This window comes from Malaya genurostris, chromosome 3 (assembly GCF_030247185.1).
Source record: "Malaya genurostris strain Urasoe2022 chromosome 3, Malgen_1.1, whole genome shotgun sequence".
Taxonomy (NCBI): Eukaryota; Metazoa; Arthropoda; class Insecta; order Diptera; family Culicidae; genus Malaya; species Malaya genurostris.
In genome coordinates, this window is record NC_080572.1 from 141,141,944 (window position 1) to 141,157,035 (window position 15,092).

The following is a 15,092-nucleotide window of genomic DNA, read 5'->3' on the forward strand; positions in this document are numbered from 1 at the left end:
TACACAGCAGTATAAAAAAGGAACTTGGGGAAAAATGAACATGATAGCGTTTCGTGCGGTCCTTTTAAATACATGGAATCGATTTTACTGACCATTTTACACAAAAAGAGTGCTTTGTGGTCACTGTGCGATGTTTCAAAACTTTTACTGCACTCATTCAAATTTTCACTTGTTGGATCAGGAAAACCATGTTGCTGAAAATCGTTGCTATGGTTAGAATCAAGGGTAGAAAAAACTCGCTCATGAGGCTGGATTTTTTCTATTCATCAGCTCACCTCATGATTTACGATGCAATCCGTAGAATGATGGTAAAGATGAAACTCATCGCTGATCTAAACAAACTCACTCACCTATACAGAGCACCGCTGACATTGAATTATGATTCTCAGATTTGATTCCATAGCGTCTAACTCTCATTCCTAGTTTTAAAAAGTGAGTACTGAGTTTGGCATCACCCTTACCGAGCTACACCGTTGAGTGTATGCTTAAACCACAGAGCTGAAAACACAACCCAGATTTTCGGTTTTGTTTTTCCTGGTACTCAAAACTAGTACGAGTACGAGTGAAATGTAGCGGAATGCGAAAATCGCGTTTTTGATCAATTATTCAAAAACTAGACCGATTTTCGAAAAACCAAAAACACTTAAGTTTTCGAAATCAAATTTATCATAAATAAGTATTCTTAGTATTCTTAGAATTTTGAAATTTTGCTTTGCCGAGCCGTAATTGGTTTTTGAAATGTATAAACGGTTACTGTTCCGTTCCACGGGGATGATTTTAGAACTGAAAAGTAGTGTTTATAGCAGAATTTCACAAAGAATCTGAAAATGGAACTCAAAATTATAAAATATTAACTAAGACAACCGAAAATTGAAAAAGTTTACATAAACCTTTCAGCAACCGCTCAACAACGGAAACTAGTGAGTGCAGTGCTCCTGTTTCAAAATCACCTTCACCATCTAACCAAACAGCAACTGCAACCAATGTACAACAAGGCGCTTCTACAGTAACTAGCAACGAGATCAAGACTGCGAATAACAAGGAAAACGAAAAGAAGACGGAAATCAACAATGCCACCGATGTGTCAATGGACGACGAGACGAGCCACGAACAAAGTGCCCCTCAATCCTCGCAGGAGGGAAATGGAAGCTCCTCTCCCCCTAGAAAAAGGGTGACAACGAGATCGAATACAAAGAATTTTTTATTTAAAAAATCGGCTCAATCGGCCACGTAAAGCTTGTACGCAAATAGGCCTGAATAAAGATGTCTTTAAAAAAAAAAAAAAAAAAGACAACCGAAATTTGAAAAAGTTTACATAATCTTTTCCGCATTTTTTTTTTATTGCTTGCGCGCTGCTCTTTCGTATTGAGGTGGTGTGAGAAATGCACGGTGGGCACGATGGCATTATATCGTGAGCAAAAATTACATATAAAATCATGACGCGAATTTATGCAGCATTGGGTTTTGTGTTGAAATAAAAACGAGTTGAATACAATAAAATGGGTATTGTAAGAAATCGTTTATTTTCTAAGTAACTGTCATTTATAATGCTAATAATGTCCAATTCTGTTGAGTCAATGCATTGATGTTGCTGAAGATATAAAGCTTGGCTGTGTAATATCGTATAACAGGTATTATTTTAGATTGTAGCAATTTTTATAGCAAAACTATAACTTTATCATTGACAAGCTACTGAATGAAATGAATTCAAGCCAAGTATTATCGTTCATTAACCTGCGATACAAACAATAATAATAAACAACTCGAATGAACGTCGTCAAACAAAGCAAAGGCTTGGTATTACATTTATTGTTGAATATGACCATTTGTTTCAACAGACTTCGCAGCCAAGGAGTGGCGGAACCGTATTGGGAGAATACTGAATCCACACCAGGAAAATGTCTGGGTTTGGAAGTCTTGGAATCACATTCCTTTTGAGAATTTTTTTACAAGCCAATATAACGAGAGGTAAACCCACTGCGCTCAATCATTGAAAAAAGTTCTTGTTTCTATGTGTCCGTTTTTCTTGGTATGCTTTGTGCGACGGTTCGTTCAACTGAAGCGGATAAAATTTTGCGCGCATTTTATGACGCTACATTTCACCTTAATGTACGAAAACAAAAGTCGAACCTTACCGTGATGCATACCATCAACAATTGAATTTCATGTCTCGAGCTAAACGCAACTGGCTACCGAACCGAATACGTTTTCCAGCATACGAGAACATGTGTTGAGAATTGATTGGCAACTCTGGTGGATGGGGACTACAAGCAAAACAGTGTCATAAGAATCTCTTTCAATGTGTTGATGTACAAACACATCAAATCACAACTCACAAATAGGGATGTCGAATTTTTTTAATTAGTCGATTATTCAATAATCGAGCATTATTTTTAAACTATTCGATTAAATTTTAATCGATTATCTGGATTCTTATTCGACTACTCGATTAATTATTTGATTATTGATATCGAATTTTTCAAACTATTCGATTAGCTTAATATTCGAATATTAATTTCTTACTAATCGATTAAAAATTACTCGATTATCTGAGTTATTAATCGATTACTTGATTAATCGATCGATATTACGACATCCCTACTTACAAATCGTCTCTCAGTGGTTTCTAATACTAAATCCCACGTAACCATTTGAGACCACAAGCGAGTGTGGCTAGTAATCTAATGGGTTACTGTTCCAAGGGTTACAAGATAATACTTCTTGTTTTAGGAACACATGTAGAGGTTTAATGCACAGTAGCGCCTCTAGAGAAGCAGTAGGAGTTGTAGTGAATGCTCCTGTCATCGCCATTAGGACCATCCTTTGGAGATGATTTAGCTTTGACTGAACTGTCGCGACTTTTCCTTTCTGCCACCATACAAGACATCCATATGCTAAAATTGGTCTAACAATAGTTGTGTAGATCAAATGAATGTATCTGGGTTTCAGTCCCCATGATTTTCCGAAAGTTCGTCTGCATTGGCCGAAAGCCATGCAAGCTCTTTTAATCCTGAAGTCAATGTGAGCAGACCAATTTAGTTTTGTCGTGAATACGACTTACTTTACTATGGGGTGCCTTTTCAAAATTTACCCTCTGAGAGAGTGATAAGTTTTTGATCGTGAATATCTCTTGTTGTATCTAACGAATCAACATAATTTTTGATACATGCCATCGGAAATATGATCACAATTTTATGATAAAATTTTCAGTTGTGTGGCAGAATCTCAAATAGTTCAAAATTCAACTTTTCTGAAATGTTTGGTATAAACGAGTATCAAAGAGGATAATTCATATGGCGCGTTTGCCTTTCTCGTATTTTGAAAGCTCATAGCTCAGTGATCTGTGGAAGGATTTATATAATCTAACTACCAATAGAATCGAAATTTTTCAACTTAAACGTGTATAGCAAAAGCATTGAAGTATTTCAATAGTACACTATTGAAAAACCTATCTCATTTGACCCATGTCAACACCAGCCAATCAGAACGCGCTCTGTGGAAGAGAACAAAATAGCTGCTGCTGTACAACAAATCGTCCGAAAAAATGTTCCGAAAAGTGGTGAATATCGCAGTGAGTTCCTCAATTTGCTCCTTCTGAATGCTAGAAACGAATCCCTACAGCATATTGATAGTTTCTTTCAATAAATTATGCAAATCCGAAATGAAATAATCGACATAAAAATTCTGTATGCGGCTATTTTTATAGCCGTTAGGACCGCCCATTAGTGAAAAAGCTACAAACGAAATCACATAAAAGGAAATCTCTTAACAAAAATTGAATCAGTTTGGATTCTATCGCCACTGCGAGCAGTTGTGTTTTGTGTCGTCTGCACGTTTCGCTTTCGACAAGAGCGATTACGTCACAGCTGCAAGTCATTAGCATTGGGAAAAAAACAACGGTGGAGAGCATTACACAATATCAGCCGTTCTAATGGCTCTAAAATTTTTCTAAAGAACTATTAGGATTTGTTTTTCGCAAATCGCAGGTAATTATCCTCAGTTTAGTGCAAATCAAAAACAATTTGGTTAGATTTGTGCACTTTACGCTGAGTGAAATTCACAGTAATCGAGATCAAGTGAAGCCTTTTATTTGCGAAAAATGTTCCAGAGTTTAATGTCGTAGAGAATTACGTAATTTGACCCTTCTGAATGCTGGAAATGAATCCCTACAGCATATTGATAGTTTTTTTTTTCAAAAAATTATGCAAATCCGAAATGAAATAATCGACAATAAAATTCTGTATGGGCGAACCTAACGGTTATAAAAATAGCCGTTAGGACCGCCCATTAGTGAAAAAGATACAAACGAAATCACATAAAAGGAAATCTCTTAACAAAAAATCAATCAGTTTGGATTCAATCGCCACTGCGAGCAGTTGTGTTTTGTGTCGTCTGCAAGCTTTCGACAAGAGCGATTACGTCACAGCTGCCAGTCATTAGCATTGGGAGAAAAACAACGGTGGAGAGCATTACACAATATCAGCCGTTCTAATGGCTCTAAAAGTTTTCTAAAGAACTATTAGGATTTGTTGTTCGCAAATCGTAGGGAAATATCCTCAGTTTACTGCAAATCAAGAATAGTTTGCTTAGATTTGTGCACTTTTCGCTGTGTGAAATTCACAGTAATCGAGATCAAGTGAAGCCTTTTTTTGCAAAAAATGTTCCAGAGTTTAATGTCGTAGAGAATTACGCAATTTGACTCTTCTGAATGCTGGAAACGAATCCCTACAGCATATTGATAGTTTCTTTCAATCAAATATGCAAATCCGAAATAAAATAATCGACATTAAAATTCTGTATGCGGCTATTTTTATAGCCGTTAGGACCGCCCATTAGTGAAAAAGCTACAAACGAAATCAGGTAGAAACAAGCCTCTCAACAAAACTTGAATCAGTTAGGATTGTATCGCCACTGCGAGCAGATGTGTTTTGTGTCGTCTGCACAACTAGTTTCGCTTTCGACAAGAGCGATTACGTCACAGCTGCCAGTCATTAGCATTGGGAAAAAAAAACAACGGTGGAGAGCATTGCACAAGATCAGCCGTTCTAATGGCTCTAAAAGTTTTCTAAAGAACTATTAGGATTTGTTGTTTGCAAATCGTAGGGAAATATCCTCAGTTTACTGCAAATCAAGAACAGTTTGCTTAGATTTGTGCACTGTTCGCTGTGTGAAATTCACAGTAATCGAGATCAAGTGAAGCCTTCTTTGTTTTTGCGAAAAATGTTCCAGAGTTTAATGTCGTAGAGAATTACGCAATTCGACCTTTCTGAATGCTAGAAACGAGTCCCTTCAGCATATTGATAGTTTCTTTCAATAAATTATGCAAATCCGAAATGAAATAATCAGCATTAAAATTCTGAATGCGGCTATTTTTATAGCCGTTAGGACCGCCCATTAGTGAAAAAGCTACAAACGAAATCACATAAAAGGAAATCTCTTAACAAAAATTGAATCAGTTTGGATTCTATCGCCACTGCGAGCAGATGTGTTTTGTGTCGTCTGCAAGCTTTCGACAAGAGCGATTACGTCACAGCTGCCAGTCATTAGCATTGCGAAAAAAACAACGGTGGAGAGCATTACACAAGATCAGCCGTTCTAATGGCTCTAAAAGTTTTCTAAAGAACTATTAGGATTTGTTGTTTGCAAATCGTAGGGAAATATCCTCAGTTTACTGCAAATCAAGAACAGTTTGCTTAGATTTGTGCACTTTTCGCTGTGTGAAATTCACAGTAATCGAAATCAAGTGAAGCCTTCTTTGTTTTTGCGAAAAATGTTCCAGAGTTTAATGTCGTAGAGAATTACGCAATTCGACCTTTCTGAATGCTAGAAACGAGTCCCTTCAGCATATTGATAGTTTCTTTCAATCAAATATGCAAATCCGAAATGAAATAATCAACATTAAAATTCTGAATGCGGCTATTTTTATAGCCGTTAGGACCGCCCATTAGTGAAAAAGCTACAAACGAAATCACATAAAAGGAAATCTCTTAACAAAAATTGAATCAGTTTGGATTCTATCGCCACTGCGAGCAGATGTGTTTTGTGTCGTCTGCACAACTAGTTTCGCTTTCGACAAGAGCGATTACGTCACAGCTGCCAGTCATTAGCATTGGGACAAAACAACGGTGGAGAGCATTGCACAAGATCAGCCGTTCTAATGGCTCTAAAAGTTTTCTAAAGAACTATTAGGATTTGTAGTTTGCAAATCGTAGGGAAATATCCTCAGTTTACTGCAAATCAAGAACAGTTTGCTTAGATTTGTGCACTTTTCGCTGTGTGAAATTCACAGTAATCGAGATCAAGTGAAGCTTTCTTTGTTTTTGCGAAAAATGTGAAAAAGGGGAATGCGTGCATAATTCATACAATTGATATTCGGAAGTGTTAAGGAACATGTCAGTTGTTTTCGTATTCACGACATCCAGTTATGTCTCTGACATTACCCACCCGCCTTTTTTTAAATCAAAAATAACCCCGACGTATTTAACTTGATCGACCACAGTGAACTCTGAACCGAAGAACTGTAACGGACGAGCTCCTGTTATTATCTTACGATGAGTGAAAAACACCATTGATGCTTTGCCCGGATTTACAGATAATCCAACCTGACAACACCATTGCTCTACAGATCGCAGGGCTTGCTGCATTAAATCAAAGAGAGTGTTAATGCTTATACCGACCATCAATATATGATAATCGTCGGCAAAACCATAAGTCGGAAATCCAAGGTTATTAAGTTTCCTTAACAAACCATCAGCGACTAGGTTCCATAAAGGTGGGGATAGTACACCACCATGAGGACACCCAAAGACACTCAGCTTTCTAATCTCTGCTTGCCGAAGCGATGAACAAAGAAGTCGATTACTAAGCATTGCGTGTATCCAATTTGTGATACTTGAAGGTATGCCATGACCACGGGCTGCTTCCAGAATTGAATTGAAAGACACGTTATCGAAGGCACCTTCAATATCTAGGAAAACTCCCAAGCAAGATTGCTTTTGTGAGAAAGCTTGTTCAATGTTGTACTCAACATCATGTAACAGGGTTGTAGTGGACTTTCCACGCTGGTAAGCATGTTGCATTCCATGTTTTAAGAATAAATGAGTTAAGACTGATAGGCCTGAAACTCTTCGCTTCCTCATAAGTGTCGCGACCGCCTTTAGGAATAAATTTGACTATTGTTTCCTGCCAAGCTCTTGAAATATATCCTGTCTGATGGCTCCATACATCCTGGAAAGTGAGTGTTAAAAAGATAGTGAAGTACATCACCTTCATCAGACAAGTGCTCACCATCTGAAGTTCTTAAGAAACTGACATTAAAGTCCTTAGACTTCTAAAGTAACTTATTTAATCTGCTAGCCTCCTTGAGACTAGAGACATTTGTGCAGAGGCTTTTCCAACCACTTCGCTCAGACGATCGAAGAGCATTATTGTAAGCCCTTCGAGCCGACATGAATGCCTCCGACCCATATCTGCGTCGGTGGTTCCAAGCTCTTCTGCATAGTTTCCTTAGTCTAGCAAGTTCAGCATTCCACCAAGGAATTCCTCTAGTAGCTCGCACAAGCCTCTTCATATGCTGCAACTATGAGTGAGTTTGTCTCGTCGACAACATTTTCCAAATCAATTGGGTTTTCAATTTTTGGTTGGTACCCATAAAATCTAGTCGACAAGCCCTCTTCATAGAGGTCCCAGTTTGTAGATTTGGGATTACGATGTGATAATATCAAATTTAACGTTTGAATGATCAAAGAAGATGTACTAATTCTATCAGAGCAGAGAGTTACGTCCAAAACCTCCTCTCTTCCAGATTGGACGGTTTCCTGCATTGATTATGTGCAGGTTTGTACTGCTCACAAATTCCATCATATCAGAACCTCTCAAATTTATATCTGTGCTGCCCCAAATGATTCTGGTGAGCATTTATGTCACTGCCGATTACAAGCGGTAAATCACTTTTGCAGTAGTATGATACAACCTTTTGGAAGTCATCGCTTGGCGAAGGTTGGTTCTGCGGCAAATATGCCGAGCAATAGACATATTTTCTGTATATGCCATCAATAATCATACCAACTGTGACAGCACAAATATCCCGAGTTGTGAGCTCCGATATGAGAGAAACATCAAGAGCACTATTCGCAAGTATGCATGCTCGAGGCATTTCACGTGGATTTGTCATACCGTTCTTGTTGAAGACAACAAAGACTGGGTTTAACAATTTTCCAACGTAGAAGTTTCCCTTTTGGAAATATGGTTCTTGAACCAAAGCTATAGAAGCTTTACCTTCTTGTAGAAGTCTGGATAGATTTATAGTTGCTGTGCGTTTATACTGGAGATTGATTTGTGCTACGCTAACCATTATCAATTAGAGTAATGAACAGTTCATCTCCAGCACTTATCATACAACAACTAGAATAAACCATATATATTGACTTATAATAATTTTTAATGTTTTAATCATTTAAATCCCACGAGTTGCGAAGAAAGAAGTCGTCCACTGTGCCAGAGCTTCGCTTAACACAGTAAGGGAAAATCCCAAGATATTCCGTTCACGACTGCATTATTTAACCTCCTGCAGCCATTCAGTCATCGGCACGGAAATACACCTTGACTTAGGAGTTCCTATTTCTGTGGCCTTTTACAACATGGAACAAGGTAACCAGTTGTTTTTCAATTTGACATTTGGTTTAAGAAATGTTTCTGTCACAATGGCAATATGAATTTTGTGAACTTTGATAAAATTATAAAATTCATCTTCACTCGATTTTAAAGATCGCGCATTCCAGTTTAAAATATTCAAATAATTATTTAACATCACTGTAAATTTTAAATTCATTATACATTATATCGCCTAAATCGACTTCGTTTAAAGAAGCGAACGGCATTTGTTGGTAGATGACCTGTTACATTAGAGTAACTGCTTTCAGAAGAAGATGACGTGGCCGATCTATCTATTTATAAATTGTTTTCGTTAGAAGACTAATTGGAAGGCGTGCCTGTTTTTTGTTTAACATTCGAAGAAATAAGTCCCTTAGAAGAATTAGGCGTGGCATTAGTAACGTTTTTTTTTTATTTTCAGGTATGTTCTGTAAATTTAAGGTCATTGATTTGACTTGTTGTCTAAGCGAACGAGCGTTTTAAATATTTCCTTGACAGGTCATTTCGAATAATTGGATTTATGATTTCCATCACAATTACAACTTGAAAATTTATCAGTGGTTTCATTCATTGTACAAACGTCTTTCAAATGCGATTTACCACAATTCAAACACCGTATATCCATACGACAATTATTGGTTCCATGGCCGAAGCATTGGCAACGACGACATTGCGTTAAGTTTGGAATACCATTATGCCGTTTATAATGTTCCCAATGAATTTCAATGTGGGAAATGAAACGTGCTTTTTCTGAAGTTTTCAAAATGTTTACATCACTGCAATTGAAGTGTATTTGGCAAAGTTCATGGGAAATTCCAAAGCGTGGTTTAGAAATACCATTCGCTCTTTTTTCACACGTATTACTTGGGAAGGGGCAAAATCAAGCAATTCTTTTAGTTCATTTTTAAATTCATCAGTACTTTGATCATTTGATAAGCCTTTCATGAAACAAGAAAGCTTTGAAGGATCTGTCTGATTTTATATCATATGAATAAAATTTATGAAGTTTCTAGGACAAATATCGGATAAGAGGTTCGTAATCTTCCAATCCATCAACCAAGACTCGACATTCTCCTCTTCGCCCGATTTGAAATGAGACTTTCACTTCGGTGAGAAAAGTAGAAAGCTCAGTACGGAATGCTTTGAAGTCGGAAATCATGACCGTCACTAGAGGCATAGATTGTTGTTTCTTCCCAGAACGACAAGCGTTAATTTTGGGAATTTTCGAAACATTTTCTTCTATGTCGACGATCCGATTCAGGAAAAATATCGTAAATATTGTTAGACGGCATAGAATCAACGGAGGGGAAGTCCGTCCGATGTCATTTATGTTGAATTCCGATTCTATGAGATCGTCTATGTTATTAGAAAAAATAGAATAACGGATTGAGATTTCTTCGGTATTGAATCATTTTTAGCCTTAGGCTTATTGCATATGGATGGACGCAGGCATTTATAAAAATATAAATTAACTAGGCTAAATTGGTCTTCCATTAGACTCCTAGTTTGGATGAGTCTTGATAAAGACTGATTTTGTGGTAGTCTTAATAAAGAGTGATTAGTTCGAAGAATAATAATTTGAATAACTAGCCTTAAAAAAGGCTGATGAATTTTTTAGTCTTGAAAAAGACTGATTATATTAGAATATCACTCTTTGTATAACCTTGAGAAAGGCTGACTAATTTTTAGTTTTTCGTTAAACTTGCTACGAAAATAACACATACGCTGCGCTATAGTGCCCGCCAAACGATTTTTTTTGTAAAATATAGTCTTCCCCACATCAAATCCAATACAAAATTATAATTGCGGTAGAAAATATTTGATTGCTCTAATCGGGATCGAATTTTTCATAATTCACATGTTATATATGGAACACAGAAAATTAACTGTAGCGAAGAAAATAAAATTTCAACCGCAACGCAACCTTGTCCCACCGTATTCGTCAGTTTTATATTGCGCCCGGCTAAAGAATAAGTACCGCCTAATTATATAGTTTATATGATTATTAATACAAATAAATGAACATACCGATAAAAACTTGGTCCATCTTTCAGCTACTTCGTAAATAATATTTTTATTTAAAACATTACTATTTTCTTACATATAACAATTTTGCAAGTAGATAATTTGTTTTATCACTTCATGATTTTTTAAGCTTTCGTAAGCGATGTTGAATAAACCTTCTTTGTCTTTTCTATCACTTAACTTCAGTTACTTTACAATTATTGAATTTTGGAATGCTTATTATAATGCCGTGTTAGTCATGTGTCATATGTTTTCACATAGTTGCGATTGTAGATTGCATAAATAAATTATATAAATATATATATATATATATATATATATATATATATATATATATATATATATATATATATATATATATATATATATATATATATATATATATATATATATATATATATATATATATATATATATATATATATATATGTGTGTGTGTCACACCACGTTAGAGCACTCTCACATCAATCACGCCTGAAAAAGATGCAACAGGTTGTTCAAAACATTAAATTACTACCAGCAGTCACAATCTGACTTACCTAAATTAATTTAATTGCACAAAGATAGTGAATTAATAGAATCAACAGTTCTTTAAGAAAGTGATACACTTCGATAGAATATTGATAGCAATCCATGGATATTCATCAGCACAACTTTTAAGCAGATTTGTCATCCATTTCAAACTAGAATCTAATTAGGTTTTTCAAGATGACATCACAAATGAGTTCGCAATTAATAAAAATCATGTTTGACATGTACCAGTGGTTGGTTTACATTTTGTATAACATGTATTCAAATTTGAGTGCACGTAAGCAGACCACCGATAGTTGCCAAATACAGGGATGCCAGGTCATTTTTTCAAAAATCAGAGATCAAAAACCTGTCTGTGAAAATCTGTGACCGTTTTCCGTACCCCAATAGCACTTCCAAATCAATTTGGTGAGCTAAAAAAAAACAAAAGGTCTCACTACCCATTTTCCGTCGTACCATTATAGCAGATCGAATTCAATTTAGTGAGCAACTTTTTCCTCGACCACCCTGTACTTTTTGGTGCTAAACTGTGCTCGATTTCCAAGAAAATCTGTGATTTATTCAAGAATCTGTGATCATTTTCAGAATTCTGTGAAAATCTGTGTCATTTTTAAAATCTGTACAGAAAATTCAAAATCTGTGAAACACAGATTAATATGTGAACCTGACATCCCTGGCCAAATGATGTTCTTTTAGTGAATTTTGTGATGTTTTGTCATGTTCTTTACGACCAGCCCGGTGGCAAAGATAGGGCACTCCAGCAAGTGCTAGCTTGGTCAACATCTGGGGCATTTGGTGGGCAATCAGAGCGCTCAAAGTACGGTAAACAAACATTCGAGCATTTCAATTCGAGTAAAATCTTAATTTCCTTATCGTAGTGATGATATTCTGATCGATAATTTGCGGGGAAGTGTTTTAAAGGGTACTGAATAAACAAGTAGTTTGTAATATCCAGATTTTTGTTAGCCATTCTTCTTCATTGTTTTGGTTTTTGCAGAATGATGCTGGCCACAGTTTCATGACGTCATAGCAGGAGGCTGAAAAAAACCTAACAAGCTCGGTGCATACGGTAAATTGAATCTATTTAGAAGTAGGTGAAAATGTTTCTAGATTTGTGTGCATTAGGAGTTGAACCGACACTTAAAAACTTCATTTTAGATTCAAAAGAATTAATCGTCTTTTACGGTTTTACATATTCTTGCACCCACTTTTTCATCTTTAATGATCATAGTAACGGATGGTTATGGATCGATTGTCTTTTGTCGTTTTTTCTGGTTAGATATATTACCATGGAGACTACATCACAGACTAACAGACATGACAGTATGAGTAAATTCTAATAAAAATTATTTTTCGTGATGCACTAGTTCCACCTATATTGTACTGCGCGAACTATTTACTATCTGTACACCCCTTGTGTTATGTAAAAGTTTTTTTACTAGTTGGTTTCCCCTCGTTTGTCAACACCGATCAGCTGCTTGCAGGGATGCCTGATTTCATCAAAATATTTGAAAATGAATCGTCACAATGATTTATTGGATTACGTTGATAATATATTTAACTTTTTCTTGATGTTGGAGGGTAACCATTTATTCGACTCAAATTTGTTCATCTAGACTATTTTTTATTGTGTTGGTAGTTTTCACCCGAAATTAAGTGGCGGCAGACCAGAAGCAAGTAAATATTGTAACAAAACGGGTTCGATTTTTTATTGAGTTGGAGGATGAGAAGTAGGCGCAATTATGTATATAGTTTAGGCAATATCAAAGATAAACTCAAGATAGAGTAGTCTGCGATTTCTTAGGTATCATTTGAATAGGACCCCTCGATGAGCTCGGTTCACTGTCAATTTGAGTATTTTGAAGCAAAACAACAAGTGTCTGATCACTAGATGCGTCGTAACTATGACAATGATTGTTTATGTTTGGAAAAATATCAAGTTACAGTATGAACGATATTGAGAAATTTCGCTTTATATCAGTGATTCTTAGAATAAGAAAGTGAAAACTACTTAGAACCATTGTCTAGAATTTATTTAGTTTGTTATAGCCTCATCCCATGAAGCATCAGTTGTGGCAAGAAATCATTATATGCTGAATGTAAACATATGTGTGCTTCCTTTCTAACTTGTATTGTTTCCATGGCATTTTGTCGGAACTAGTCGACGCTTGTTATCGGAGGGTCAATAAAATTACATTATTACTGAACCAACTGGTTCACGATTACTGACCCAACATTTTTCAATGAAACGTATGGAACATTGTAATCTTCAGTTTATCTTTGGCAATATGTATTAAATCTGTATCCCGCATGAAATTCGCATGGACGTATACAAATCAATACATTACAGGTAATTCTGTATGAATGGCAACTCTGTTGGTAAATGAAAAAAATAAAGACAGTCTAGATGACAGACATGATGTTTTTGATAGGGTAACGTGGCGCCATCATGACACATGTGAGTACTGTCCCAAATAATGGAATATTCGAAATGACCGTTAAAATGATTGAAGAATCAAATTTGAGTGTCCTGTCTGTTAGTCTGTGACTACATTGTTGATAACAATATTCTCGTAGAAGAGCTGTCACCAGAAAAAATCATTACTGGGTTAAACACAAGGTTTGATCGTAAACCTATCACTATTATTATATATTCCAGAGGATCCATATTCTAATCAGTTTCTTGTCGAAAGCAGAAAGCAATATCTCAACGTGGAGTTCAAGACGGCGATATTGTTCGGTGATTATAAGTGTAGAGCTCATCTGAAGTGTTTGCTCCAGATTATCAATGAACCGGAAAATCATTGCGATATCCTGCATAGTGTCAATTCGTAAATTGTGCCATATCAAGAATTTGTTCTCATATATTATGGTTAAGATATCAGAGAAGTGATACTCAGTTTTAAATACTTCCGAGATTACCTGTCGAAACTTCTTTTCAGCCAAGAAGGCGCCAAATCGAATTTAAGTTCCATCCATACAGATAACGCGAAGTGTCCTCCGGGAAACAGTTCAATACTTTCCGAAAGAAAATCTTCGGTAACTGGGTTATCGACGAAATAATATATGTCGTGATTTTCCAATTCATCCTCCATTGCAAGATTTTCATGCAATTATCATTTCTTTTTTTTTTTTTTTATTTCGGAGCACGAGAAACAGACGACTGTTCTAGGCGCGATCAATCATTAGACTCTGTTTTATTAATTTATTTGTGCATATGACCTATATATGTATATCTCTCCCTCGTGTTCTCTCTCTCTCTTTCTCTCTCTCTCTCTCTCTCTTCTCTTCCTCTTAATCCCTACATTCTTCACCTTTACTACTCTTTACTGATTAACTTGATACATAATCATATCTCTAAATTTTTCTGGTTTTCGATGTTCTCTCGTTGGTCTATCCGAAGAAGATTTGATTGCATGAGTATCTGACACTGATGTTGAAGCGATTGGATGAACTTCGGAAGATTTTGAACCGGCATCAGGCGAAAGAACTGAAAAAGAATAAAAATTCGATTAAGATATTCATTACATTGAAATAATGATAATGTGTTTTACTTGGACTACCCAGCAAGCTCTTATCCTCATTAGCTGGGTTGTCTCTGTATTCTGAGAAGGTTTGTGCCGGAGTTTTCTTTACGTCTTGTACGTTCCGAGTTAGTTTAACACCGCTCTCTCCACAGATAACAACTTTCGCACCTTCTCTTGTTAAAACTGTAAACTTCTCCTTAGAGAAAGTGGGATCAATCTTATTGCGTTGAGCTATTGAAACTACAACTATATCGCCTGGTACAATCGCCCTTATTTTGAATAACGTTGTATCGTTTTTTCCCTCGTATTTCATTTGTATTCCCCATAACGCTAGCAAAATCAAAGGTAGCTATGATT

At 36.1% G+C, this 15,092-nt stretch overlaps 1 protein-coding gene across 12 annotated transcripts in view; it reads right to left on the bottom strand.

Annotated features, from left to right (window-relative positions):
• Window positions 1-11,494, bottom strand: part of LOC131438020 (dystrophin, isoforms A/C/F/G/H) — a 1,278,256-nt gene extending 1,266,762 nt beyond the window's left edge. For 5 of the 12 annotated variants that reach the window (XR_009230868.1, XM_058607783.1, XM_058607782.1 and 2 more), the window contains exon 1: window positions 10,681-10,965. Coding sequence is in view for 8 of the 12 variants with exons in the window: in XM_058607783.1 (XP_058463766.1) it covers window positions 10,681-10,699 (19 nt within the window). In the remaining 4 variants the exon portion in view is untranslated. Of the gene's footprint in view, window positions 1-10,680; window positions 10,980-11,216 lie in introns of those variants that run through there. The other 7 variants (XR_009230870.1, XM_058607786.1, XM_058607787.1 and 4 more) reach the window with 5 other exon arrangements.
• Between the last annotated feature and the right edge of the window lie 3,598 nt (window positions 11,495-15,092).